The sequence below is a fragment of the Microtus oregoni genome, unplaced genomic scaffold, assembly GCF_018167655.1.
Source record: "Microtus oregoni isolate MIOR12 unplaced genomic scaffold, Mior012 000048F_ref0000485, whole genome shotgun sequence".
NCBI classification, from domain to species: Eukaryota; Metazoa; Chordata; class Mammalia; order Rodentia; family Cricetidae; genus Microtus; species Microtus oregoni.
This window is the reverse complement of record NW_024543222.1, coordinates 4263080-4290083: the sequence shown is the minus strand read 5'-3', so window position 1 is coordinate 4290083 and position 27004 is coordinate 4263080. Positions and strand designations below refer to the sequence as shown.

General features: G+C 54.9%; 2 protein-coding genes across 8 annotated transcripts in view; both read left to right on the top strand.

Annotated features, from left to right (window-relative positions):
* Llgl2 (LLGL scribble cell polarity complex component 2) overlaps window positions 1-13571 on the top strand; it is a 35777-nt gene extending 22206 nt beyond the window's left edge. For 6 of the 7 annotated variants that reach the window (XM_041635958.1, XM_041635961.1, XM_041635959.1 and 3 more), the window contains 22 exons: window positions 58-173; window positions 583-741; window positions 4539-4701; window positions 4794-4926; window positions 5202-5256; window positions 5747-5901; window positions 7077-7294; window positions 7369-7436; window positions 7566-7719; window positions 7809-7913; window positions 8201-8493; window positions 8601-8751; window positions 9600-9750; window positions 10468-10584; window positions 10712-10878; window positions 11259-11523; window positions 12016-12175; window positions 12369-12397; window positions 12620-12667; window positions 12819-12861; window positions 12948-13009; window positions 13240-13571. In XM_041635958.1, coding sequence (XP_041491892.1) covers window positions 58-173; window positions 583-741; window positions 4539-4701; window positions 4794-4926; window positions 5202-5256; window positions 5747-5901; window positions 7077-7294; window positions 7369-7436; window positions 7566-7719; window positions 7809-7913; window positions 8201-8493; window positions 8601-8751; window positions 9600-9750; window positions 10468-10584; window positions 10712-10878; window positions 11259-11523; window positions 12016-12175; window positions 12369-12397; window positions 12620-12667; window positions 12819-12861; window positions 12948-13009; window positions 13240-13247 — 2820 coding nt within the window. In that variant the 3' untranslated portion in view covers window positions 13248-13571. The other variant, XM_041635965.1, reaches the window with a different exon arrangement.
* Window positions 13572-18023: 4452 nt separating this feature from the next.
* Myo15b (myosin XVB) overlaps window positions 18024-27004 on the top strand; it is a 35216-nt gene continuing 26235 nt past the window's right edge. The window contains 14 exon segments of the mRNA XM_041635727.1: window positions 18024-20059; window positions 20678-20741; window positions 20954-21063; window positions 21214-21288; window positions 21524-21620; window positions 22679-22782; window positions 22915-23058; window positions 23060-23204; window positions 23301-23462; window positions 24147-24260; window positions 24353-24411; window positions 24483-24615; window positions 26253-26348; window positions 26556-26687. Of these exon segments, the coding sequence (XP_041491661.1) occupies window positions 18024-20059; window positions 20678-20741; window positions 20954-21063; window positions 21214-21288; window positions 21524-21620; window positions 22679-22782; window positions 22915-23058; window positions 23060-23204; window positions 23301-23462; window positions 24147-24260; window positions 24353-24411; window positions 24483-24615; window positions 26253-26348; window positions 26556-26687 (3471 nt within the window).

The window sequence follows — 27004 nt, the reverse complement described above, 5'->3', positions numbered from 1 at the left end:
GGCCTTGAAGAATGTTGGCTCTTTAGCAAGCCAGCTCCGATCCCCATTCTCTCCTAGTGTCAGCTGGTCACTCTGCTGGATGACAACAGCCTGCACCTATGGAGCCTGAAGGTCAAGGGTGGGGTGTCAGAGCTGCAGGAAGAGGAGAGCTTCACGTTGCGTGGTGCCCCAGGGTAAGGGTGGTGGTCCCCTTGCTTTCCTGGCCCCTCCTCACCTTATTCTCCCCCAGTTCTAGGGCGGACTCATCTCTTGAGAGTCCTGTCGACTGATTGGCAGTGCCTAACTTGTGTCCAAGCCGCAACCTCATGCTCAGGGGCCCGTCCCAAACTATGGTGGGCTGTGCCCCCCCATGCCCACCCCCTCTTGTGTACAGGAGTGCTAGGTCTTTCTCTTACCCCACAGCTCATGTGCCCTGCCACTTGGCTCCCACCGTAGTAGAATGTAAACCGACCGGGATACTCAAGGCCCTTATGGGCCTGTCTTCCCTAGACAAGATCTTCCGGGGGCTGGTAGAGATTCCGGGAAGTCCTGGGGTCCCACCTGTCCAGACCTCGATATCTCACCAGCTGTCCCTGTTCACAGGGCTGCTCCCAGTGCCACACAGATCACCGAGATCCTTCCCCACTCCTCCCGAGAACTGCTCTACCTGGGCACCGAGAGCGGCACCGTGTTTGTGGTGCAGCTACCAGGCTTCCGCACACTGGACGACAGGACCATCAGCTCTGAGGCAGTGCTGCAATGGTGAGCTCCAAATGGGCCGTGGCCTTCTCCAGGTGGCTTCCAGCATAGGCTCAGTTTGTCATTTTATCCCTTGGAAGTGTGGGGGCCCGAAAGAAATACCCTCAACTTTCTACCCACCTCTACCAATCCCAGATTGCTTGTCCATCAGCCTCTGTCTGCTAACATCATAGCAGTAAGGGGGGGGGGGAGAAAGTGGGGGCGGGTCTTAGAAGTAATTTTGTCACCTCATTTAAAGGTGAGAGAAGTGGCTGGGTGTGGCGACACTCGCCTTTAATGCCAGCATTCAGGAGGCAGACATAGGCAGATCTCTGAGTTTAAAGCCAGCCTGGTCTACATAACAAGCTCCAGGCCAGTCAGGGGCACACAGAGAAACCCTGTCTCAAGCTAAACTAAAAAGTGGGCTGAAGCAATGGCTTAGGAATTAAAAGCACTGGATGGTTCAGAGGACCCAGGTTCCATCTCCAGCACCCACGTGGTGGCTTACAACCTTGTCTGCATCTCCAGTCCCAGAGGATCTGACACTCTCTTCTGGCTTCCAGGGGCACTGTACACATGAGGTGCACAGACATACATGAAGGCAAAACACCCACACATCAAATGAGAATAATAATTAATAATAATGTAAAAGAAGTGAGACCCAAAATAATGGTATGCCAGCAACTCCTCAGTCCAGTGTCCACAGCACATGGGACCACAAATCTCAGAGTCCTGAGGACTTGTGCCTTGGGGGAGCTGAGCCTGCTCCCGCTGACACCTGAGGTTTGGGGCGCTCTGCTGTGGCTGAGAAGCTGCAAGTTTGTTAAGGTCACTTCAGAGACTTGCTGCTTGACCACAGGAGCTAGCAGGGAGGCGAATTCAGAGCAGCGCTGAGAATGCAGAGGGGAAGATGGTTCTAGAAGGGCAATAGAGTTGGTTGCACAAGAGCTTACTGGGCCAGTTTGAGGGTACTGGAATATGCCTCACTTCCAAGGCAGGTGGCCAGTGTCTAGGACGTGGCCCTGAAGGCTCCGGACCAGGCTCAGGACACAGGCAGCTGGCAAACCAGGCTCTCCTACTTTCCATGTGGACCCGAAGCAGGACCCATCTGTCCAGCCGTGGGGGTGCCTGCTAGGGAGGATTCCTGTGTGGGGTGGGGTCCTTCTGACTTCAACCCCTGTTCTTTCCCGCTTGACAGGACTAGGCTAGGGCAGCATGCCTGAGGTCAGAGCAGTTTGTGAGGTGACCGGTGGGATGGCTGGTGTCTAGCCTGGACCAAGTCTATGGGCGGGACATTAGGAGGACCAACTCCTACACAAATGGCCCTGTCAGGTCCAGCCTCGCCGTCGCCCCATGGTGAGCTGGGGGAGCTATCAGGGAGGGCTGGAGTGCCCGAGACCCCCTTCTTGCTGTCTAAGTCCCGAACATGCTCTGTATTAAGGATGGTGTCTAGATCTTTCTGTCTCCACTTCCAGAGGGATTACAGGCGCCAGCCACGGTGCCTAGGTTTTGTCAGTTGTCCATCCCTTAACTCTGGTGACATCACACTTAATAAGGTCTCCATCTAAAGAGATAAATACTACAAAAGACAGAGGTTCTCTGTTATCATTGTAGAGTGTTTCTCTCTCTCTCTCTCTTTCTCTCTCTTTCTCTCTCTCTCTCTCTCTCTCTGTGTGTGTGTGTGTGTGTGTGTGTGTGTGTGTGTGTGCACGTGTGTGGTGCTGGTGTGTGCTGGAGATGAAGTCCAAGGCCTCAGGCATCCTGGGAGAGTGCTCGGCTGCTGAGCCGCACCCCACCCATCATGCTATTTTTAATAAGATTGGAAACCGTCTAATTGCCCAGCAGTTTTCATTTCTATGATGATATTGTTTGTGTTCATTAGGAAGGTCTTAGCCAACCTGGCAGTGGTGGCGCACACCTTTAATCCCAGCACTTGGGAGGCAGAAAAAGGCAGGCGGGTCTCTGAGATCGAGGCCAGCCTGGTCTGTAGAGTGAGTTCCAGGACAGCCAGGGCTACACAGAGAAGCCCTGTCTTGACAAAATAAAAGCACAGGAAGAACCTAGAGCTGGGCAGTGGTGGCACACACCTTTAATCCCAGCCCTTGGGAGGCAGTGGCAGGAGGACATCTGGGTAGAGGCCAACCTGGTCTACAGAGTGAGTTCCAGGATAGCCAGGATTATACAGAGAAATCCTGTCTTAACCCCCCCCCATCAAAAAAAGAAAGAAAGAAAGAAAGAAAGAAAGAAAAACAAAACCCAGTATAATAATATGTCTGTAATCACAGAACTGGGGATGTGGGGACCTGAGGAACTGACCAGCCTGTCTAGCTGAACCAGTATGTTCCGGGTTCAATAAGAGATCTTTTCTCAAGAAAGATTCTACAGCAGAGAATGATTGAGGGAGACACTCAATGTCAGCTTCTGGGCACCCTCTCCCTCCCCCATACGCATACAGAATTACATACGTACACGTGCACCATACAACAGCGGCACAAAGAGGCCATCAAGATGACCCAGCAGGTAAAGTTTAACACTGGTCTCTCAAACCTGACATCCAGTATTTGATCCCTGGGACCCTGTTAAAAGCAGGAGAGAATTGACTTCAAAAAATTGTCTTCTAGGGGCTGGAGAGATGGCTCAGTGGTTAAGTGCCTGACTGTTCTTCTAGAGGACCCGGGTTCAATTCCCAGCACCCGCATGGCAGCTCACAACTGTCTGTGTTCCAGGGATCTGACACCCTCACACAAACACACATGAAGGCAAAAGCACCAATGTATATATATAAAATAAAAATAAACTTAAAAAATAAAAGATTGTCTTCTGACCACACACATGCTATGGTTTGTGCATGTCCATTTTCACAAACATACATCATGTACACACCCATAATAAATATAATAAAATTATTAAAAAAATAGATAAGGGGCTGAAAAGATGACTCAGAGGTTATAAGTACTGACTGCTCTTGCAGAGGACCCAGGTTCAGTTTTCAGCACCCACAGGGTGGCTCCTAGCCATCCATAACTCCAATTCTAGGGGATCTGATACCCTCTCTGACCTTTGTAGGCATACATACATGGTATACTCATACACATAAAATAAATACATCTAATAAAATAAAATTTCAAGAAGATATTTAAAACAAGCACATTTAATTGTTCTACAACTTAAATTCCTATAAATGTTACTTGCCTTGATTAAAAATGTCTGAGGCGAGACAGAAGAAGCTAGAGGCACCACAGATAAGCACTTGCTTCTCTCGCAGACAGACAGGCTTCCGTTCCCAGGACCCTCAGTGGGTGACTCTCAACCTCCTTAACTCCAGCTCCACAGGATCTGCTGCCTCGGGCCTCCGCTGGCACCAGCGCTCGTGTGCACATATATGCATAATCAAAACAATAAAAATCATCTTTTTAGTGGGGTGGATTGAGATAGGCGTCTCTCTGTAGCCCTGACTGCCTTGGACCTGGTAAATAGACCAGGCTGGTCTTGAACTAACAGAGATCCATCTGCCTCTGCTGGGATTAAAGGCGTGTGCCACCACACTCAGCAGGCTTTTGCCTCTGAAGATTTGAGTCTCATGTGATCCAGGCTAGCTTCAAATTACTGAACAACTACATTTGATCTTGAACACCTAGTGCTTACTATTATACCTCCCAACCCCCCCCCCGGGGGGGGTGGTTAATGTGTGTGTTTAAATATATAACTACCATGTCTTGTTCAACATGGCCCTCACTGTGATGTGGCTGGCCCTACCATCTTCCCAGGCTGGCATGTGGGGTACCCACTGTTGCATGGGCTCATGGCACTCCCTTGCCTAGGCTGCCAGAAGAGGCCCGCCACCGGCGGGTGTTCGAGATGGTGGAAGCTCTGCAGGAGCACCCCCGTGACCCCAACCAGATCCTCATTGGCTACAGCCGAGGCCTCGTTGTCATCTGGGACCTTCAGGGCAGGGGTGTGCTTTCCCATTTCCTAAGCAGCCAGGTAGGTGGTGTCTGGAGGGGGCGGCTCTCCCAGGCCCATGTGTAGACCGCTGCCCTGATCCGCTTCTAATCGCTTCCTTTCCCCCCTCAAAGCAACTGGAGAATGTCAGCTGGCAGCGGGATGGCTGCCTGATCGTCACCTGCCACTCTGACGGCAGCCACTGCCAGTGGCCCGTGCCCAGTGACACCCAGAACCCAGATCCCCTGCGCAGCTCCATACCTTATGGTCAGTGCTTCTGCCTATAGGATCTCTCCCTGTCTTCTGCCTGAGAAGCACCTTCGGTCTTCCCTGGCCTCAGGTGGAGGCTGCCTAGCTCGTAGAACCAGAATCTGGACCCAGAGAGGTTCAGGATTTAGTCTAAAGCCACGCAGCTGGTTTCCTGGTTCCCACTGTGGCTGCCTCGGGGATGTGCAGAGAGAAAGCCTCCCCGTAACATGTGATTAGAGCGAGGAAACTAGACCTTGTGGGAAACCCTCTCAAGATAACACCTTTTCTTCCAGGTCCCTTTCCTTGCAAGGCTATAACCAAAATCTTCTGGCTTACTACCAGGCAAGGGTGAGTGCCGATGCCCTGTCATTCCCACTTAGTACAGCTTCCCTGGAAAGAGCCCTGGGCTCAGCCCTGACTCTGGGGAGTCAGGGCCTAATGAGGACTTCCGTGGTCTTGGTCCCAGGGACACTAGGGTAGGGTTGGGTATCAGATTTGTTATTCCACCTTTCTGTAGATAGTTCTTGCAAAATCCATTCCCCTACCTTCCTTCAGCCTTCCCAGAGAGATGCCGTCAGCCAGGGTTCCGTACCCTGATGGCCACAGCCCCGTTTCTTCAGAAGGAATTGTATCTAGCGAGGCCTGGTGTGGGAACGTGTAGGAGGACCCTGTAGAAGAGGGGGGATGGCTCCTGGCCCAGGTGCCCCATTTCACCCCACAGCCATCCTGGGGACTGGTTTCCCTTCCGGCTCTGGGGTCCCCCAGCCTCCAGCCCAGCTTGCACAAGGCTGTCAGGAGTGGTACTGAGCCCCAGCCCACCTTTCTCCTGTGCCTGCAGATTGCCCTTCACGATCTTCCAGGGCGGTATGCCACGTGCCAGTTATGGGGACCGCCACTGCATCTCCGTGGTCCACAATGGTCAGCAGACAGCCTTCGACTTCACCTCCCGTGTCATTGACTTCACCGTCCTCACGGAGGCGGACCCTACAGCTGGTGAGCGAGCATGAGGAGTTGGGGTTCTGGAAAAAAATGAAGAAGGGTGCTGGGATAGATGCTCCCAAACCTGCCACCCTTCCGGGTCTCTTGGCCTTATTACCTCTTCTTAGTGTCACCAAGGCCAGTGACACCTGTGATTCTGCTCTGTCCCTCCCTGCCGTTCTCCCAGGTGGAGACCCAGTCTGGAATGTCACCATTCCAGGCTACACCTCTTACCTGTCCCAAGCTCTCTTTAAGGGATTTGGCCCGACTCGGGCAGATCGCATTGCTGGGTTTCTGCCCATCCAACTTGGCAAGAGGGTCCTGGCTTAGATGTGGTGAAGTCTGGGTGGGGTAGCAGGTGGCTGTGTGGGGCCAACCCTGAGTCTGCCCCAGAAACAGGAACAGTGACAAGCCTAGCAAGGGCTGGTGTAGAATCAGGGAGGAGGCCTGGGAACTGTCCAGGAGAGGAGGGCAGGCCTGCTTGACCAGTGACCATGACTTACCCAGCCAGCATCCTCAGGGATCGAAGCCGGGACTGTTCCAATTACTCCTGGCTTTGAGTCTTCTGGTCTTCCCCCCACCCCGGGAGACCCCAGGCCTGTGTTTGCTCTTTCTCAGCCTCTCCTCCGCCCTCCTGCTCTGGTCCATCCTCTCATTTTTACTCCACAAGCAGTCTATAGGTTAATGCCTAAGGGCCACTCTGTGGGGACACAGACATACTTGGCGGCTTGCTGCCCATCCCCGCTTTGGACCTACAGGGCAAACTAGGTGCTGTGGCAGACAAAATACACACCATCCCAACCTTGACAGATCAGGTCATCAGTCAAGACCAAACACTACAGTTTCCCAAGCCAGCACTTCTAGCCCCTTCCGTGCCAGATGGAGCTCTTGTTCAGTTCTCAGTGGGACTGATCCCTAGGACAGCCATGCAGAGAGGCCTTGATTGTGATACTTCTGCTTGGAGCTCTTCATGTTTCTCTGTGTAGTCCTGTCTGCCCTGGAACTCGCTCTGTAGACCAGGCTGGCCTCAATCTCCTCCCGTGTGCTGGGATTAAAGGCGCATGCCACCACTGCCCGGCCTGGTTGTAGCTCTTATAGACCTTGATGGATCCTGCTCTTAGCCTGGAGCGTTTTCTGCAGGCCAGATGGGGCTGCAGCCTCCTGGCCCTGACTGTCTGTCTGTACTCCAGCCTTCGATGACCCCTACGCCCTCGTGGTGCTAGCAGAGGAGGAGCTGGTGGTGATTGACCTGCAGACGCCGGGCTGGCCACCGGTCCAGCTGCCCTACCTCGCCTCCCTGCACTGTTCCGCTATCACCTGCTCTCACCACGTCTCCAACATCCCCCTGAAGCTGTGGGAGCGCGTCATAGCTGCGGGCAGCCGCCAGAACTTGCACTTCTCCGCCATGGTAGGTCCAGTCCTAGCCCCAGGCCCACTCCTGACTTGGGCCCAGGTTCTCTTGGACTTTCTGATCTCTTCTAGGAGTGGCCCATAGATGGTGGCACCAACCTGGCCCCACCTCCACCCCAGAGGGACCTGCTGCTCACAGGGTAGGTGACTTTAATGGCTATTTTCCCTTTGCTAAGGAGGCCATGGTGAGTGAGAACAGAGCCCTGGGTTGTGCGTTGCAGACCCCAGGCATCCTGGCTGGCATAGCCCTCACCAGGCTCTGCCCGCAGGCACGAAGATGGCACAGTGCGGTTCTGGGATGCCTCGGGGGTCTGCTTACGGCTACTCTACAAACTCAGTACGGTGAGGGTGTTCCTCACAGACACAGACCTCAACGAGAACCTCAGTGCCCAGGGTGAGGATGAGTGGCCCCCGCTCCGCAAGGTGAGGCCAGGAGCCCAGGTGCCAGGGGTGAGGGGACCCAAGCTAGGACAGCCCAGTGGCCACTCACAGACCTCTCCCTACTTCGGCAGGTGGGCTCCTTTGATCCCTACAGTGATGACCCCCGGCTGGGCATCCAGAAGATTTTCCTCTGTAAATACAGTGGCTACCTGGCTGTGGCAGGCACGGCAGGGCAGGTAGCAGGCTGGGCAGGGTGGGGGTCGAGGGCAGAGTGGTTGGGTGGCTTTGCAAATCAGGAACAGGATCCCCTATCTGGCAGCAGCATCGGGAGCACGCCTGGAGCTTTTCCTGGCAGGCGCAGGATGCTTGATCCCCATAGTGAGTGGCCCCCTGAGTGACTTGTGCTTCTGCTCCGGAAATAAGGATCTGCTGGAGCTTGGAGCTCTTCAGGTTTCCCAAGTCCTTTGCCGCGCTATGGTGCCTGGGCTCCGCTGAACTGTCTGCCGCCCTCGCCCCACCCCAGGTGCTGGTGCTGGAGCTGAACGATGAGGCGGCAGAGCACGCTGTGGAGTACGTGGAGGCTGACCTGCTTCAGGACCAGGAGGGCTACCGCTGGAAGGGGCACGAGCGCCTCGCCGCCCGCCCGGGGCCCGTGAGCTTTGAGCCAGGCTTTCAGCCCTTTGTCTTGGTCCAGTGCCAGCCCCCAGCCGTGGTCACCTCCTTGGCTCTGCACTCTGAGTGGCGGCTTGTAGCCTTTGGCACCAGCCATGGCTTCGGCCTCTTTGATCACCAGCAGCGGCGGCAGGTCTTTGTCAAGTGAGCAGGGTGTTTGGGGCTGGGGATTGGGACTGGGACCTCGTGGGGCTCTTGGGGGACCTGAAGTGTTGTGTTGATGGCCTGACATGACATCCTCCTCTCTCAAGGTGCACACTGCACCCCAGTGACCAACTGGCCTTGGAGGGCCCACTGTCTCGAGTAAAGTCCCTCAAAAAGTCTTTGCGTCAGTCATTCCGTCGGATGCGCCGCAGCAGGGTGTCCAATCATAAACGGCGGCCTGGTGGCCCCGCAGGAGAGGTGAGGCCCAAGCAACCGTCTACAGGACCGTACAACTCTCTCTCTCTCTCTCTCTCTCTCTCTCTCTCTCTGGGCTATGAGCCCAGGATCTGAATCCAGGCCAGGCCAAGTAGGTTCACCACCTACTAACCAAGTGGCTTATATATGCCATGCTGTCATTATGCCTCAGTTTCCCCATATCCAAAAAGCCATAGCTGTAATACTTAACCTTAAAGACAAGTCCTGAGTAAATGTTCATGATGACTGTTAGGGTTGCTGAGATGAAACACCGTGACCAAAAGCAAGCTGGGGAGGAAAGGGTTTATTTGGCTCACACTGCCATGTCCTAGTCCATCACTGAGAGAAGTCAGGGCCAGAACTCACAGAGGGCAGGATCCTGGAGGCAGGAGCTGATGCAGAGGCCATAGAGGGTATTGCTTACTGGCTTGCTCAGCCTGCTTTCTTAGATAGCCCAGGCCCATCTGCCCAGGATTGGCACCACCCACTATGGGCTGGGCCTTCGTCCATCAATCACTAATTAAAAAAATGCCCTACAGGCTTGCTTGGAACCAGTCTTATGGAGGCATTTTCTCAGCTGGGGTTCCCTCCTCTCAGATGACTCTAACCTGTGTCAAGTTGACAGAAAATTAGCCAGCACAATTGTCGTATTATTTTTCTGTCCCTTTCTACCCATGAGATACTGAGAAGTCAAGCAATTTCTCCTCGGGAAACCTCTTATTTGGACAAAGTCCTCTTGGGCCCAGGCAGTCAGGTGGTTGGCTAGGCTATGGCCAGTCCTTCCTTGGAAGGATTAGCATTGAGGAGCAGAGGCAAGAGCCCACCCTTAGGCCCAGCCCAACTTCTTGCAGGCTCAGGCTATGGGCAGCAAGGCGGAGCGAGCAGGCCTGCAGAACATGGAATTGGCACCGGTGCAGCGCAAGATCGAGGCCCGCTCGGCAGAGGACTCCTTCACTGGCTTTGTTCGGACCCTCTATTTTGCTGACACCTATCTAAGGGACAGTGAGTAGCTAGCCTGAGGTTGGGGGTGTGGAACACATCGTGGCGGGAGATGCCCCTAGCATGACGGATGAATAGGTGGACTCTCCGGCATAAGGAGATGGTAGATGGGTGCTCCCGGTGTGAAATCGTATTGGCAGTGCTGCCTGCCTAGAACCCTCAAGGAACTGGTCTGTTGGTGCAGACAGAGCCAATACCTGTTGCATTCCCTTCTCTTCCTGGACGTGACAGTCAGTTGCCCGGTTTGATAGCCTCTCTCCTCTGCTCTCTTGAAACATGGCCTTAGACATGTCACCTAACCTTTCTGGCCCTCAGCTTCCTCTCATGTAAAACAGGGGACTGCTATGTTCTCCCTCCATAGGGGCTGGAGGTGGCATAGTTCCATTGCCACCCAGTAGGCATGTGGCAATGTTTATCCCTAGCTGGTTCTTCCCTGCTGAAAGTGAGTGGCCACTCCTATGTCCCTTCAAGGGCAGCCCTGTCCTAGGTTCAGTATCCTCTGTGTGGGGAGCCCCATGAGACTGTGGGAGTACTTTCCCGGGAAGCCGGAGAGGCCCACAGCATATCTGTGTAACAGAGGTGGAAACTGAGCTTGAAGAAGCTTGCCAACTTGACTTTAGGTTTTCAGGAGCAAGGCTTGGGGTGGAAACCCAGGTTGCTAGCCCCGCTCAACTCCCAGAGCCCGGGGTTAGGTACCCAAGCCTTTTTACCTTTCGACAGGCTCCCGCCACTGCCCTTCACTATGGGCTGGTACCAATGGAGGTACTGTCTACGCCTTTTCCCTGCGCGTGCCGCCTGCAGAGCGGAGAATGGATGAGCCAGTCCGGGCTGAGCAGGGTGAGTGATGGACCGGGAAAACCCAGGGGACCTGACCTACTTGAGTTGTGGGGGGTGTGGTGTCACCAAGCTACCCATCATAGCCCGGTCCCCAAACTGCCTCTTCCCCAACCTGCCTCTTCTGTAGCCAAGGAGATCCAGCTGATGCATCGTGCACCTGTGGTGGGCATCCTCGTGCTTGACGGACACAATGTACCTCTGCCCGAGCCCCTGGAAGTAGCCCACGACCTGTCGAAGAGCCCAGACATGCAAGGGAGCCACCAGTTGCTCGTGGTGTCAGAGGAACAATTCAAGGTGCCACATGGCTGAGTCCCCTGGATGTCCCTGCACATAAGTAATGATAGCTGGGACCAAGGTTCTCATTTGGAGTTGGAGTGTCTGTTTCGGGGTCACAGGAAAGAGGAGGGGTAGTGGATATCTTGTGTGTGTCAGGTCAGAGGTAGACACACTGGGGCAAGCCCCGCATCTGTGGGAGATACAGAATGCCCAAACTTGATGTCAGTGGCCTTGCATCCTCCCAGCCCAAGATTTGCATCTGAGAGCTGATGGACGATAGGACTCAGGTGTACACCATGCAGTGCCCGCTATAGGACAAGATCACCATGGTAGTAATGGGTAGGAGAACCACAGCCTGGTTATGATGTGACTCATGACCAACTGCCACGTGTGCCCAGGTATTCACATTGCCCAAGGTGAGCGCCAAGCTGAAGCTGAAACTGACGGCCCTGGAGGGCTCACGGGTACGAAGAGTTGGCGTTGCTCACTTTGGCAGCTGCAGGGCCGAGGACTACGGGGAGCACCACCTGGCTGTGCTCACCAACTTGGGTGACATCCAGGTGGTCTCAATGCCCCTGCTCAAGCCCCAGGTGCGGTACAGCTGCATCCGGCGGGAGGACGTCAGTGGCATTGCCTCCTGTGTCTTCACCAAATATGGCCAAGGTGTGCAGGCACGGACTGGGGCCTCAGTAAGCTGGGCTGGGCTGGGTGAGAGGGTCTCTCAGGCGCTGTCAGGGGATGCCTCAGTGAATGGGGTGCGGCTGGGTGAGAGGGTCTCTCAGGCGCTGTCAGGGGATGCCTCAGTGAACGGGGTGCGGCTGGGTGAGAGGGTCTCTCAGACACTGTCAGGGGATGCCTCAGTGAACGGGGTGCAGCTGGGTGAGAGGGTCTCTCAGGCACTGTCAGGGGATGTCTCAGTGAACGGGGTGTGGCTGGGTGAGAGGGTCTCTCAGGCACTGTCAGGGAATGCCTCAGTGAATGGGGTGCGGCTGGGTGAGAGGGTCTCTCAGGCACTGTCAGGGGGTGGAGAGGCAAGAGCCACTCAGATACGCAGCTCTGCCAGGCTGGCTCTGTCCCTGTCCCCCTGGGAGGGAGGCTCCGCCACAGCCACAGGAGCCCAGGAGCCCTGAGCTGACTTTCTCTGCCTCTCCTCAGGTTTCTACCTGATATCACCCTCAGAGTTCGAGCGCTTTTCTCTCTCTACCAAGTGGCTGGTTGAGCCCCAGTGTTTAGTGGATTCAACCAAAACCAAGAACCACAGCCACCCCAGTAATGGCAACAACACAGACCCCAAAAGGACCTCGGGCCAAGTCAGGTGAGGATGAGGGCCCAGAGGCCTTTCCACAGCCTTGCTCTTTCTGAGGCAACTGCTGACTGGGCGAGACACCCTCTTTCCTGGGCCAGCTGCTAGTGCAGACCTGGTCAAGCAGGTTGGCCTCACCCACCTCATGGGACCAAGATTTTCAGAGCCTAGTGGTACCCAGCCCTCACTGTCTGCCTCTCCACAGGAGCTCCAGAAGCCAGAGTGACGGGGAAGGTAAGACAGGCCTCTTCTGGGCCCCAGCTGGCTAGCCTGGGGTAAAGGGAGGCAAGGGGCTTAGGGTTAGTGAGAGGGAAGAGCTTAGACGGGGAGCAGGAAGGGACGGTCGGTCTCCTACATCTGGGGCTCTGGCTTCCAGCACTCGCTCCCTTTACCCCTGTAATGGGAGGGCTGGGCAGAGGGCCCAGGACAGGCCCACCTGACCACTCTGCCTTCCAGAGAAGAAGCCCGGCCCGGTGATGGAGCATGCACTTCTCAACGACGAGTGTGAGTCGATGTGGGGGGTTGGTGAGACTCGCGGGGTGGGGGAGCATGTCTTGGGGTACAGGGCAGAGCCTGGAGGCCAGAGGAAGCCAGGAGACAAGCCTGTCTGGCACCCCATCCCTGCAGGCCTCACTGGGTCTCTCCTACCTAACAGGGGTCCTAAAGGAAATTCAGAGTACACTGGAGGGGAATCGGGGGTAAGTCACTACATCGCTGGGAGAATGTGGGGACGTGGAGGATGAGGCCACCCATGGATGGTGATCTCCCTTTGTTGCCCCCTCAGGAGCTATGGTAATTGGCGTTCTCACCACGTGGCCGTGGGATGCAGCCTCAGCAATGGGGAAGGTAGGGCTCTGGGCACCCCAGAGGAGGAGAGGGCCTGCTGCCTTGGGCTGGGGTGGGGGGCACGGCAGGAAGACGAGCCTTAATTGCCACCCTTTCAGGGCCCAGCAGGCCCACAAGGCCATCCTAGCCCTGGAAAACACCAATGGTATGGGGGGCTCAGGGTGGTTGACTCTGGGACGCTGTCCTGCCCCGGTGGTCCTGACCCACTGTCTCCCTGTGTCCTTCCACAGCAGAGTGAAGGGACAGCATCCAGGCTGTGATGAACACACTACTGAGGGCCTTTCCAGCCCGAGCCTGGCCAGGGTCTACCCTGGTCACCACCCTGTTGCTGCTCCTGGCCTCGGGAGAGCCTCGGGAGAGGAGAGACCCCACCCTGGGCTGCCCCTCCTGGGCTGCCCCTCCTGGGCTGCCCCTCCGGGGCCTTTGTGTGTCTTGTCCTTTTGTTGTGCACAGTTTTTATTCCCCACCCCCCACCCCCTTTTGTAGTGGGTTGGTTTTAAATTATAAATTGTAACTGCCTCTGAGTAAAACAGAGTTTTTAATAAATACCTTGTTATGTCTTCACTGGAACAGCCTGAGGACGAGTTTTTCGGTGGCTTAAGTCCATCCCCAGCTCGGAGATGCTCAGAGAACCTCCTCTTTACTTATTTGAATCATCAAATGTTGCTAAAATGCCTTCCAGGAATGGTGGTGGGCATGCAAACATCATCTGTCCCTCCTCCTAAGGTCCCAGTAACAGAGACATGACCCGCCAAAGTCCGCCCTGGGCGCACTAATGCGGTTTATTGGACTTTCTTAGCACAGGTGAGGGGTTACCTACAGAGGTGTGGGTGCTCCTCCTCTCAATAGACCGCCCCTAAAAAGCCTTTACCCAGCAAGGATGAGAGCTTCCCTGTAGTAATAGAGACCGCATGCTGGTGGGGACCCCAGAATGGTTTCTCCTCCAGGGGTAGCAGGGGCAACTGGATACTTGGACAAGAATCTCATACCCTACTCCACCCTTTGGGATATACACTGCCAACAAGCCCAGCAGGGATGTGTTGCAGGGATTTGGATCTTGCTGTGACACTCCCAAGACTGGTAAAGTTTACTTTGCATTAGGGCTGCCCTAGAGAAGCCAGGAATTTGGAAAGAGAAGACACACAGGAAGGAAAGGGCAGGGGCTTGAGTGTAGTGCTTCCTTTTGGTTTTGGGACACATCTCTTGCTGGCTCTCCAGCCAAAAAGGAAGGTCAGCCGGTTGCTTCTCAGCTTCTCTGATCTAGCAGGTTTTCACCCCCACATCTGACTTCTGAGTCTTTGTTGGTAAGTAAAATGATAAGAAATTTAGTTTAAACATACATATTGTAGCCCCGGCTCTTCCTCAACTGTGGGGCTGGAAGGCCCTCCAGGGCCTGAGTGGCCAGCAGAGTGTTTAATGTGGGGCCATGAGACTGCAGACAATAATTCTAATATAAGTAGATTCGGCCAAGGTGGTAGCACATGCCTTTAATCCCAGCACTCGGGAGGCAGAGGCAGGGGTATCTCTGAGTTCGTGGCCAGCCTGGTCTACAGAGTGAATTCCAGGACAGGCAAAAAGATACACAGAGGAAACCCTGTCTCAAAAAACAAACAAGCAAACAAATAAACGAAAAAAACAAAAACAAAAAACAGTAGATTCACATACAGCCTCTAAGCTGACAGAAAAATGTCCAAGATGCTTCTTTGCAGGGGGGTGCAGCAGAACGCCCCAAGATGGTGGTTGTTCACCCTGGAGGACAGTCACTGCTCTAAGCCATGCTTCTATCTGAACATTCTCTTTGGGAGGGTCCAGGCAGAATGCCTTCTCCTGGGTGAGACTTTCAAGTAATAGAGCATGGGGACTGGAGAGATGGCTCAGTGGTTAAGAACACTGGCTGCTCTTCCAGAAGACCTGGGTTTGATTCCCAGCACCCATATTGTGGCTCATAACCATCTGTAACTCCAGTTCCAGGGGATCTGTCGCCCTCTTCTGGCCTCTGAGGGTATCTGTGCTCATGTGAACATCCCCACACACATTTATGTAATTAAAACTAAGATAGATAAATCTTTTCTTAAAAAACAACCATTTACCAATATACTATATATTACTTCTGAATCACCAGGAGAACCAGAACGTCCATGGGAGCAGAGTCTTCCATTTGTAAGAGTTTGTCCAAGAGCCCACAGGACGTGCTGGAAAAGGGACAAGAAACTAGCGTTCCCTTGGTCAGCGATGGTGGTACCCCACAGCCATTCTCCAGCGAGGGCTCTGAGCTAGACTGGGGTCGCATGCCACTTTAATAGCTGTGACCTCAGAGTACATCTGTGGAGTACCTGCCCCAGGGATTCAGTAAGTTCATGCAGGACTCTTTCTCCGTGATATCTTTTTTTTTTTTTTTTTTTTGGTTTTTCGAGACAGGGTTTCTCTGTGGCTTTGGAACCTGTCCTGGAACTAGCTCTTGTAGACCAGGCTGGTCTCGAATTCACAGAGATCCGCCTGCCTCTGCCTCCCGAGTGCTGGGATTAAAGGCATGCGCCACCACCGCCCGGCTTCTCCGTGATATCTTTAGGAAAGCATAGTAGTCCTACGTAGGTCAGAGTCATCATCTGGATAAATCTCCATAAACTGAGCACACAGCCACACAGCATCATACGTACCCTGGGGTCCTGCTGTAGATCCATGTTTGCCCTGTCTACCAATAGAATCCCATGCTGGATGCCCTTCTGTGCCTGGCTGCTTTCCCGCACCATTCTGTTTACAAGATCGCCCTTGTCATCCCTGACTTCCTGTGTCTCTCCTTGCTGCGTGAGAATCCCCTGCACGAACTTTCTCCTTTTTACTGGACGCACAGCCCTTTGACGAGATCTGCAGGCAGCGGGTATTGCCGCGGGCAGTGGGTATTGCCTCGTGCGGCTGTCTGCTGGCACATGGTGTTGCCCATGATCTCGTGGTCTTTTGGGACAGTTGTTTCCTCTTCCTGATTGTGAATTGGCACAACCTCTATAGGAGAAAATTTAGGAATCTCAAAATTACAAGCACACCCAGCCCTATGGCCCAGCAAGTCTCATCCTAGGAGTTAATTCTACTTGGATGAGATTATACCCCAGGGCTGTTTATAACATAAGCAAAGGATGATTCCCTACTTTATGTGTATGGGTGTTTGGCCTGAACATATGTTTGTGTACTGGGTGTGTGCCTGCTGGCCTCCGAGGCCAGAAGAGGGCATTGGATCCCCTGGAACTGGAGTTATAGATAGTTTCGAACCACACATGGGTGCTGAAAACCCAGCCTGGGTCCACTGTAAGAGCAGCAAGTGTTCCTAACCACTGATCCATCTCCTCACCTCTCTCATAAGCAAAAGATGAGAAGAGGTGGCGTCAAGTTAGTTTGAAAAAATTCAGGGGGAGGGAATGAGAGGAGAGGGAGGGAGAGGAAACTACAGTCAGAATATAAAATTAATTAATTAATTAATAAAAAAAATCCAGGCCAGGCGGTGATAGCACACCTTTAATAATCCCAGCACTTAGGAGGCAGAGGCAGGCAGATCTTTGTGAATTCAAGGCCAGCCTGGTCTACAGAGCGAGTGTCAGGACAGGCTCCAAAGCTACACAGAGAAACCTTATCTCAAAAAACAAAACAAAACAAAAAATCCATCAGTAGCTGAGCAGTGATGGTGCACATCTTTGATCCCAGCACTTAGGAGGCAGAGGCAGGCAGGCTGATCTCTGAATTAGATCGAGGCCAGCCTAGTCTACACAGTGAGTTCCAGGACAGCCAGGTCTGTGTAGAGAGACCCCGTGTTGAAAAGTAAAATAAAAATAATTTTTTTAAGAAGCCATCAAAGGGCCTACAAGTTAGCTGCCACACCTCACAGCCTGGGTTAACCCCTAGGACCCACAGGGTCCAAGCTGCCTGTCCTCTGACCCCACACAGGGACTGTGGTACCCATGTGTGCACATGTGTGCTTGTATATAAATATATACACAAAAAAATAAATAGAAATTTAAGGGATCTATCAATAACAATTGGTTAAAGTATAGTGCATTAATTCATGAGACTGTGTAGCAGGAAAGGAAGAGGAGGGAAGCCCTGCATGTGTCCTTTGCTTGCTTCTTTGTTAAGACAGGGTTTTCTCTGTAGCCCTGGCTGTCCTGGAACTCACTATGTAGACCAGGCTGGCCTCGAACTCACAATCTGCCTGCTTCTGCCTCCAGAGTGCAGCCACCTCTGGGCTTCTCAAGGTGTGTTATAAAAACCTCCAAAGTAAGCTGTTGACTGAACAGATGTGGTGGAGAGGCCCGGATGTGGCGCTCCGTAGTGGAGGATTTGCCTGGAATCCACAGGGCTCTCCCTGGATTCCACCCCCACGATGGGGGAAATGAATCCACAAAGATCTGTCAGCTAAGTTCCACTTGTGGGAAAGCTGCCTTGGAGGCTGATGACAGGGCTTGAGAGCACTGGCGGCTCTTCTAGGGAAGGCTGTTTGATTTCTATCGCCTACGAGTCTAATTCTGTTCCCTAACTCCACAGGGGTGCACAGGCTTTACCCCGGTTCAAGGTATATACTCCTAGCATATGTACTTTTTAGTAAATTGTATTTCACAATAGAAAAGAATGAAACTCCCGGCTGTCCCCTGCAGGCTTCCGTAGCCATGGTCCCAGCCTGGGGGTAGACTCGCTTCACTCTGCCCCTCTTGACAGAGTGGACTGAAGTAGAGCCTGGGCTCCTCTGTCTGACCTGGTGTCAGGCTGACTTGCCTGGCAAGGAATCCAGGCGCCGTTGCCCTGTCCACGGCCTTTGTCCACAGATGCCGTGTCTCCTCTTTCCACGGCCTCCACTCCATTGTTGACCAAGGGGGTCAGGACCCGCTGCCTCCTGCATTATTGATGCTGCTGCCTAAGAGGGGAGACTCCAGACAGATTGAGCCCATAACCTGGCTGGAGCAGACAGTGTCCAGCCACCGAAACCTCAGGGCAGTTAGATTAAAAAGCAAAAGGAGCAAGGAAGGCAGTCATGGGCGGAAGCAAGGGCAAAGCGCCCCAGCGCAGGGCTCGACCCGGGAGGCCAGCCTCAGCGGAGCAGGAGTCAGGGTCTGCCAGCGCTGACGGCGCCCCCAGCCACAGTCGCAGACCTACCCGCGGCAAAGCCCACAAGACCAGGCCCGCTAAGGAGCCCGATGCCACCTCTGGAGGCCGCAGGAAGCCCACCGAAGAGGAGAGCCACCGCTGCAGAAATGCAGGGACTGGGACATCACTGGAGACCCAGGAGAGGGAGGGCAGCTCGCAGCCTCGGGGCCACAGGTCCACAGGGAGCCGTGAGCCCAGGCACAGTCGTGGGGAGCTCCCCGAGGAACAGAGACACCTCGAAGAAGAAGAGTGGATGCTCAAGCGCGGCCGCCGCAGGAAAGGAAAAGAGCGGGGACCTTCGGCTCTGCGAGGCGGTGGAGAGACTCCTGGCAGGGATGGGGACACATCGGGCGGCGATGGTGGCAGCTCGTGCCTGGACAGTGAACACCACGAGGCCCTGGACAGTGGTGGGGCCTCGGAGCGGCCAATCAAGACTGAGCCTTCTGACAAGAGCACAGAAGGCGCCGTTATCAGAAGACCGGAATCAATGGACAACAACCATCAGGGCAATGATGGACAGGCCTTGGAGCTCCCTAGCAGGGAAGGGCCGTCGGCGACAGGGTCTCAGGGAACGAGTGATGATTCCCGGACAGATACAGACTCAAGTCCGGGGTGGCCCGGGCACAGACGTCGCCCGCAGAAGACCCCAGGAACCTCAAGCCTCATCCCTGAGTCCCAGGAGACAGAGCTGAGCAGGGAAGCCGCAGCCTCCAGCTCCCTCGAAAGCAGCTGTGCAAGCGCCCCCAGGGGTTCTCAGGGTCCTCGGGACTCCAAAGCGAACGCAGACACCAGTGACGTCGAGGCCCAGCCAAAGGCTGAGCTGCAGGACACTGAGCCTGAGACAGAGGAGCCCCCCAGGGCTCAGCGCCTCCAGGTCGGAGAGGTGACAGGGAAGGTGCAAGTGGTTGTGAGCGAGAGAGACACGGGAGCCAGAGAAGGAGCAGGTGCAGGGGACCGACGATCCCGGGACCCGGCGCCGCTGGCTGCACTCGTGGTGCTCCGCAAGCTGCGCGCGAGGGCCCCGACTGGCGCGTCTCCCCAGCTCGCGGGTGGCCTCCACGTGGGCCTCAAGGCACGGCTGCAGCGTGTGGCGCGGGCCCTGGGCTTCCTGCACTGGCTGCGACAGCGGCTGGAGCAACGTCGGGGTGACGAGCGCAGGGCGAGCCCTCAGGAGCAGGAGGAGCGCGGCCGCGAGAGGGCGCTCGAGGCGCGGGGGGGGGCGCCTGGGCTACAGCGCTGGCGGGCCATAAGCCTGGCCTGCCGGGCGGTGCTCCGGGGACCGTCGCGGGCGCCCCCTGGCGGCAGTCTGAGTCCTCCGCAGGCGCTGACTAGCTCAGGCTCAGCCGGTGCTTCCATCGTCGAGGATGCAGCTTCAGATCCAAAGTTCGCAGTGGTCTTCCCCCGGGTCCACAGTGCGGAGAAGTCATGCAGCAGCAGCTCAGGAGCATCCACGGACGCCCCCTCTGGGGAAGGCCACGTTTCGTCTCCTGCAGGGCCTACAGAATGCAGGGAGGAGCAAGGGGCTAGTGAAGAAGGGGTTGTCAGGTCCGGCCAGGCTCCCTCCTTTGCTCCGTCTTCCCCCAGTGGGACCCCACCGGATGAGAACCAGAGCGAAGCAGAGCCAGAGACCTTGGAAGTGGAGACTCGGGTGCACTGGGCACAGGGCTCTACTCCCTGCGTAGACCCTGAGCTTGGGTCTGATTCTCTGCTGCCTCAACTTACCTTGGAGACTCGCCTAAGGCATAACAGCCCCGGCAGGTCCCCAAGGGAGCGGTGGGAGCCAGAGGATGACTCTGAGGCAGCACTGGAAAGGGACCTGGAGCTGAGCCTCCGGAAGGACCTAGAGATGCTACACTTCCCGGGTCCTACGGCCACGAGTCTCCCAGAGGGCCTGGAAGACATTGAGGACCTCGCTCGGCTGCGGTGAGGGGCACAACGCCAAATCAACCTCTCCTGGCTAATAATGCCTCGTACTCCATCCCGCCCTTGAACCTTTGAAAATCGTATGCACTTGATTACTGAGTCAACAAGGGACTTTTACCTCATAGAAAGACAGATTCTGGGTGAAAGGTGCCCCTTCCAAAGCTCCCACATACCCCAGCTTACTACGGATTGAACCTAGGGTCCCGTGCATTTGGTTCTGATCTATATAACCCCAGCCTTTTTTTTTTTAAATTCATTTTACATTCCAATCACAATTCTCCGCCATCCCTCCTCCTCTTAGTGTCTTGCTGCTCACCACTCCACCCACCCCACCCCTCATGCTCCCGCCCCGTTTATCTTTGTTAAAGACTCATCAAACTGTCCAGGCAGGAGTTCAACTTTTGATGCTCTGGCCACTGGGACAGGCAAGGGACTTCCTTTCCAGGCTGGCCCAGAGACCACCTCTCTTGGTCAGCAGCCCCCCACCCCCACCCCCAGGGAATGGATAGCAACTGAAGCCCCCGGCTGGATGTTTGCACAGGTCCCCTAAAGCTAAGTAGCAGAGCTAGCCCAGGAGTGAGTCCCAGCAACTTACCCCTGGCCCTGCTGTCCCCACAGGCTGGTGTGTGACAGCTCTGTGCTACTCTGCCTTAAGAAGAGGTTCCACCTGGGCCGCATCTATGTAAGGAGACCCCAGAGAAGGGACACGGCTGAAGTCCCTTTCCTCTGTGAGCAGGAAGTCCCTGGTGTCCCTGGGGCTTCTTTTCATCCCTTGACTGAGCGTAAAATCAGCTCTACCTGGGGTCCCAGAAGACATGCATGAGAGACTGGTCTGGGGTGCATCAGAGTCCCCCATTTGTATCCCCTCTTCCCTGCCTCTGCTTTCTTTACCAGACTTTTGGGGGGCCCCTCCTGCTTGCACTGAACCCCCACCAGCCACTGCCTCTCTTCTCACCTGAGGTCTCGACCAGCTACCATCCCAGGAAGGCCCTGAACACCACACCGTAAGTAACTTTGCCCCTGGGCTTAACTCCCCATTTGTACGTCTTACTGAGTGAGTTCCAGGGCCTGTGGGCACATCTCCTGTTCCTCGGAGCCCAGACAACCCTCTCTGGTGCCTTCTCATCCCTCTGCTGTCCTCCCACCCCTGCCAGGCACATCTTCGCTGTTGGGGCAGCAGCCTATAGCCTGTCTCAGAGCCCTGGACAGGACCCCTGCATCCTGCTGGGGTGAGTCATGACCGCCTTGCCTGCCGGAACCCACACACCCTCCTAGCTATGCACTGCTGGGGACCACTTCAGGACCACCTCCTGGGGACTGTCCTGAGGCCGCCCTGAGTGACCTTGTGCAGCACTTCTCTTCCCCTTGTCGCTTCTCTGTGGAGTCACTTCCTTTACGCTCCTCCAGGCTGATTTGGGCAATCCTACGTGCTCCCTCCCATCCTTAGCTCCTCCCCTCCTTCAGGGGCTACAGTGGCTCTGGGAAGACAGAAGCTGCCAAGAGGATTGTGGAGTTTCTAAGCAGCCTGGGGCAGAAGCAGACGGAGTTGGGAGGGGCTCAGGTGAGGTCTGGCTGGAAGCTACAGGTCACCTCTCAGGCCATTCCTCCAAGCCTGACTTCTCAGGGGTCAGCCCCAAGATTTCCCTGACGCAGGGGAGCAGGGTTGGGTCTTTTTAACTTATTTATTGTTTTTGGTTGTGGTGGTAGCTTTTTGGTTTGTTTCTTTGCCTTTGGTTTTTTTCAAGATATGGTTTCTCTGTGTAGCCCTGGCTGACCTGGACCTCGATCTCTAGACCAGGCTGGCCTCGAACTCAGAGTTTCGCCTGCTTCTACCCTACTGAGTGCTGGAATTAAAGACATGAGCCACCATGCCTATTTTATTTATTTATTTATTTTTGTTTTTCGAGACAGGGTTTCTCTGTGGTTTTGGAGCCTGTCCTGGAACTAGCTCTTGTAGACCAGGCTGTTCTCGAACTCACAGAGATCCGCCTGCCCCTGCCTCCCAAGTGCTGGGATTAAAGGCGTGCGCCACCACCGCCCGGCCACCATGCCTATTTAAAAAAAAAAAAAAAAAAACAGGATCTCAGGTAGCCCAGGATGGCCTCGAATTTCCTAGGTAGCTGAGAATGACCTTGAATTTCTGAGTCTCCTGCCTGCACCTCTTGAGTGCTAGGGTTAAGGGTGTGCACCCAGCACCCAGTTTTCCATGGGGCTGCGACCAAGCCTGAGCCTTGTGGATGTCATAGAGCACTCTACAAGTTGAACTACACCCTCAGCTCTTTTTTTTTTAATATTTATTTATTTATTAAGTATACAACATTCTTTCTGCGTGTATGCCTGAAGGCCAGAAGAGGGCACCAGACCTCATTACAGATGGTTATGAGCCAACATGTGGTTGCTAGGAATTGAACTCAGGACCTCTGGAAGAGCAGGCAATGCTCTTAACCGCTGAGCCATCTCTCCAGCCCCCCACCCTCAGCTCTTTTAATTTAAGGGGGGGGGAGCAGATTCTGATAGGACTGACCCCACATATGCCACACAGCCAGCAGTATCAAGAACCCTCAGTAGTAGGGGCTATGGTCATTTTAGGTACCCATGAGTGTTCTAACCCTCGTACAGCTGGAGGACATACTGCCCGTGCTCAGCAGCTTCGGCCATGCCAAGACTATCCTCAACGCCAATGCCAGCCGCTTTAGCCAGGAGTTCTGCCTCTGCCTGCAGCAGTGAGTGATGGAAGCCCAGTGGGCACAGCGACACCTGCCATGGGTTATTCCTCTTGGGCACTGGGATACTGCCTTTGGCCTCAGCCCCTGGAAAGTGCCCCTGGGCGTGCCTACCCTGTCTTTTACCCACAGGGGAGTCATGGTAGGCGCCTCTGTGTTCCACTATCTGCTTGAGACCTCCAGAGTGGTGTTTCAGGTAAGGACCTGCCTGCCTCCTGCCCACTCTTCCCCAGTTCTGAAAGTTGGAAAGCAGAGGAGCCACAGCCCCCAAGTCCTGCCCCACCCCCAAGCCAGTTTCTCTCCCCAAGGCCCAGGCTGAACGAAGCTTCCATGTTTTTTATGAGCTGCTGGCAGGGTTGGACGCCGAGGATCGTGAGAAGCTCTCTCTGCAGGGACCTGAGGCCTACTACTACCTCAATCAGGTAGGGCCGAGGCTCTCATGGATGTGCACCCAGGGTTCTCAGGATGCTGTGGGGATCCCAGGAGCTGCCCCACCACAAGCCTGCTGTGCTCTGCAGGGCCAAGCCTGCAGGCTCCAGGACAAAGAGGATGCTCAGGACTTCAAAGGGCTGCTGAAGGCCCTGCGGGTGCTGGGCTTGTGTGCAGAGGAGCTGACTGAAGTCTGGGCTGTGCTGGCCACCATCCTGCACCTGGGAAACATCTGCTTCTCTTCCTCAGAGGTGGGCTCCCCTGTGATGGGACCGGTGAGCACACAGGATGGGCAGTGGTGGGCGGTTTGCGCAATCAGAGCAGTGACGATGCCAAGTCACTGTGTGTGGAAAATCATAGAACTCTGGGCTACTTCTGGAAGCAGGCAGATCCCTATGGTTTAGACAAGAAAAGTGAGCCCAGGCCCTTCTGCACTCCTCGGCTGTCACCCTTAGGAACTCCTGGAGTCAACCAAGAAGCCATTGCCTGGTGATGTCCATGAAGATCCCTTGACACTTTGTAAAAGAAACTTGATACTCATGTCAACGCTGTGTCCTAAGGGGTCTTGTTTTCCCTCTAGTGATAAGGCAGAAGAGGGTCAGAAAGAGAAGGGACTGGGCGGAATTGCCGGCCACTAAAAGAGACAGTCCAGGCTCCCACTGAGGCCTTCAGCCCCAGAGTCTGGCTCACTGCAGTCCAGAGCGCCTCCTATGCTGTTGGCCCTTTCTTTATTTTGAGACAGAGTTTTACTCTGTAGCCCAGGCTGGCATCAAATGTATAGAGATCCGCCTGCCTCGGCCTCCCAAGTGCTGAGATTAACAGTGTGCACCACCAGAGAAAGCTGCTGTTGGCCCTTGGAGGAACGGGCAGCTGGCTGGGTAAAGCAAGGCTATGCCATCACACAAGCAAAGCTCTTTCTGTCCCCCTCTGTCCAGCGGGAGTCCCAAGAGGTGGCTGCTGTGTCCAGCTGGGCTGAGATTCACTTGGCAGCCCGGCTCCTACAGGTGCCACCAGAGTGCCTAGAGGGGGCTGTCACCAAGAGGGTCATGGTGAGCCCAAAGGGTGCTGGGAAGGTGGGAGGAGCAACCGGAAGCACCTGTGGGTATGATCCTAACTTCCTGAGCGTTTCTCTGGTCTCCAGGACACGCCCTATGGCCGGGTCTCCAGATCTCTGCCGGTGGAAAGTGCTATCGATGCCAGGTAACCTGGGGACCAGAGACCTGGCTAGGTGCAGCGCTCTGCTGGGCAAGGCTCACTTATGGTATCTGCAGGGATGCCCTAGCCAAGACCCTGTACTCAAGGCTCTTCAGCTGGCTTCTGAAGCAGATCAACGTGCGGCTGGCTCCACCAAGGGAGGCAGCCGGTGTGGGCACCATCACTGTCGTGGACGTCTATGGCTTTGAGGTCACCCTTTGGAAGGGGGAGGGGCAGGGCAGGTGCTACCCATCTCATTCCAGCTCCTCCCTGGAGGGCTCTAGCGGGCCCAAGGTTTTGCCTTTTACCCTTTTCCCCCTTGTTAGAAACCTTTAGATTACACTCCTAAAGCTAGCCGCCAAAGTCAATTCCTTTATTAAGTCACTTCCTCCTCCTGAGGCTGATTACCAAGGTCCAGCAATCAAAGTATTTAAGTCCAGCAATCAAAAGCCCCCCTTTTGGCTCCCCTAATAAGCATGCCCAATCAAAAGAAACCAACTCATCCTAACAGGGTTTCTGCTTTAACTTTTATAAACTGTCATTTGCCTGTGGGCCATGTCTGTCCCCTCTCTATCCAGAGGTAGTCCTCTGTCCCTCCCTCCACTCCCTTGTTCCTTTCCCTTCTCCCCTGTCCTCTATCTCTGGTTGTTGTCTCTTATTCCTGTCCTTTGACCCTCTGGGGCAAATAAATCTCCTTGGTGCTGAAACTTGAGTGTCTCCTGCTGATCCTGGCCCTTTCCCTGTCCTACACCACGTTTGCCTGTCTGAACTAGACTTTGCTTGCTCCTTCTGGGGCTACTGAGTGGGATCCTTGCTTGTCCCTGGGAGGGGATGAGGAGGCACCAGGTTGGAAAGGGAACAAGTCCTGCCTCTTGGATCTTTAGAGTCTGGTCGAGGCTGGCAGGGAATCTTGGGGCTCTCGGTCGGTCCACTTACTCTGTCTGCATCTTCCTGGGAGGAATATGGCCTCATCACATCTGCCTTTCCCAGCTGGGGCTGGGAGCACTCCTGGGTTCCCTCTGGCAGGGGCTGGAGCCCACCGCAAGCCCCAGTGCCCTCTGCCTTGTCCTGCCCCCCCTTGCTGGCTGTGCAGCTACTTAACCCTTCAGAGGTCAGTGTCCCCAAACCGTAAAGTAGGCCATCTTAGCTCTCTACAGTTAGAGTCCTGCCCTTCTCTGTCTTGTTCTGGAGACGCTTCTGGAGAGTTCTCTCCTGCATGGCCACCTTAGGCTGGGCCTGTCTACGACCTAACCTCACACATAGCAAGACCCTCTCCAGTCTTCCAGAACTGTCACAGCTGTGTGCCTTTTCCTTAAGAGTCACCTCTTTTTGTGGGGAAGGGCCAGCAATAATGGAGCTTAGAGAAAGGAGCCAAGCCACCCCCAGTTCCTGGATGGTCATTGTTTGCTGGCTTGTGTGTCCTGCCCCGTTTAGAATGTAGTGAGTGTCCTGCTTGCCTTGAGCACTGCCTGCTGAGGTTGGGGAGAGCAGGGGAGGAAGGCAGGAAGTCTTCCTGGAGGTGGCAGCCAGGGGGACCTACCTGTGAGGCTATGGAATTCTGAGGGCCACCCAGATAGGTAATAGGAAGACACGCCCTCCAGACCCTCTCAAAGATGGCTTACAGCACTACTGAGGCAGAGGGCAGGAGTGTGGAGAGCTGGAGGGACTGATAGACAGTTGGGGCAGGTCTAAGGTAGCGCACAGGCTGCACTTGTCCCCGTTGGTCGCAGTCTCAGCTCCGGGCCACCACTCCTGCTAGAGCCCTGGACTCCAGAGAGAAGGGAAGGGCAGCCCCACTTGCCCAGCCCCCACCTCCTATGCAGCAGATCCTCCTTCACTTGGCCCAGGCACTGCGGGTGAACGGCTTGGAGCAGCTGTGCAGCAACCTGGCCAGCGAGCGCCTGCAGCTCTTCTCCAGACAGAAGCTGCTGGCCCAGGAGGAGGTAGGGTGGTGGGCATAGACGTGGCAGGTGCTGGAGCACACTGCTCAGCAGAGGCCAAAGCAGTGCATGGAAAATCCCTTTCTGTAGTGGGTGGGAAGGGTCCGTCCTTCTTAACCTCTGTTTACATGTGTAAGAGGAGGGGGATCTCGGTGACCTCTCTCTGCCCCAACTGTGGGCTTCTAGTTATCAAATACTGGTTGTTTCCAGGAGGAATGCCAGCGGGAGATGCTGAGCTGGGTGCCCATAACCCAGCCTCCGAGGGAGTCCTGCCTGGACCTCCTGGTGGGCCAGCCCCACAGCCTTCTGAACATACTGGATGCCCAGACATGGCTATCACAGGTACCTCAGCCATCAGTGATGCTTAGCGTCAGGGATAAGGAATGGGGGCCCTAAGCAGCCAGGATGAAAACAGCAGGGCCTCCTGGGAGACAAGTTATAGGGGCCAGAGACCCAGCCTTCCTTCACAGCCCAGGGAAGACACATTCAAGAGGGAAAGCCCTGGGCTCCCACCAAATGTTTTTTTTTTAAAAAAAAAAAACAACTTTTAATTTTAAGTGTATGAATATTTTTGTTTTTGTTTGTTTGTTTTTTCAAGATAGGGTTTCTCTGTATAGTCTTGGCTGTCCTGGAACTCACTCTATAGACCAGGCTGGCCT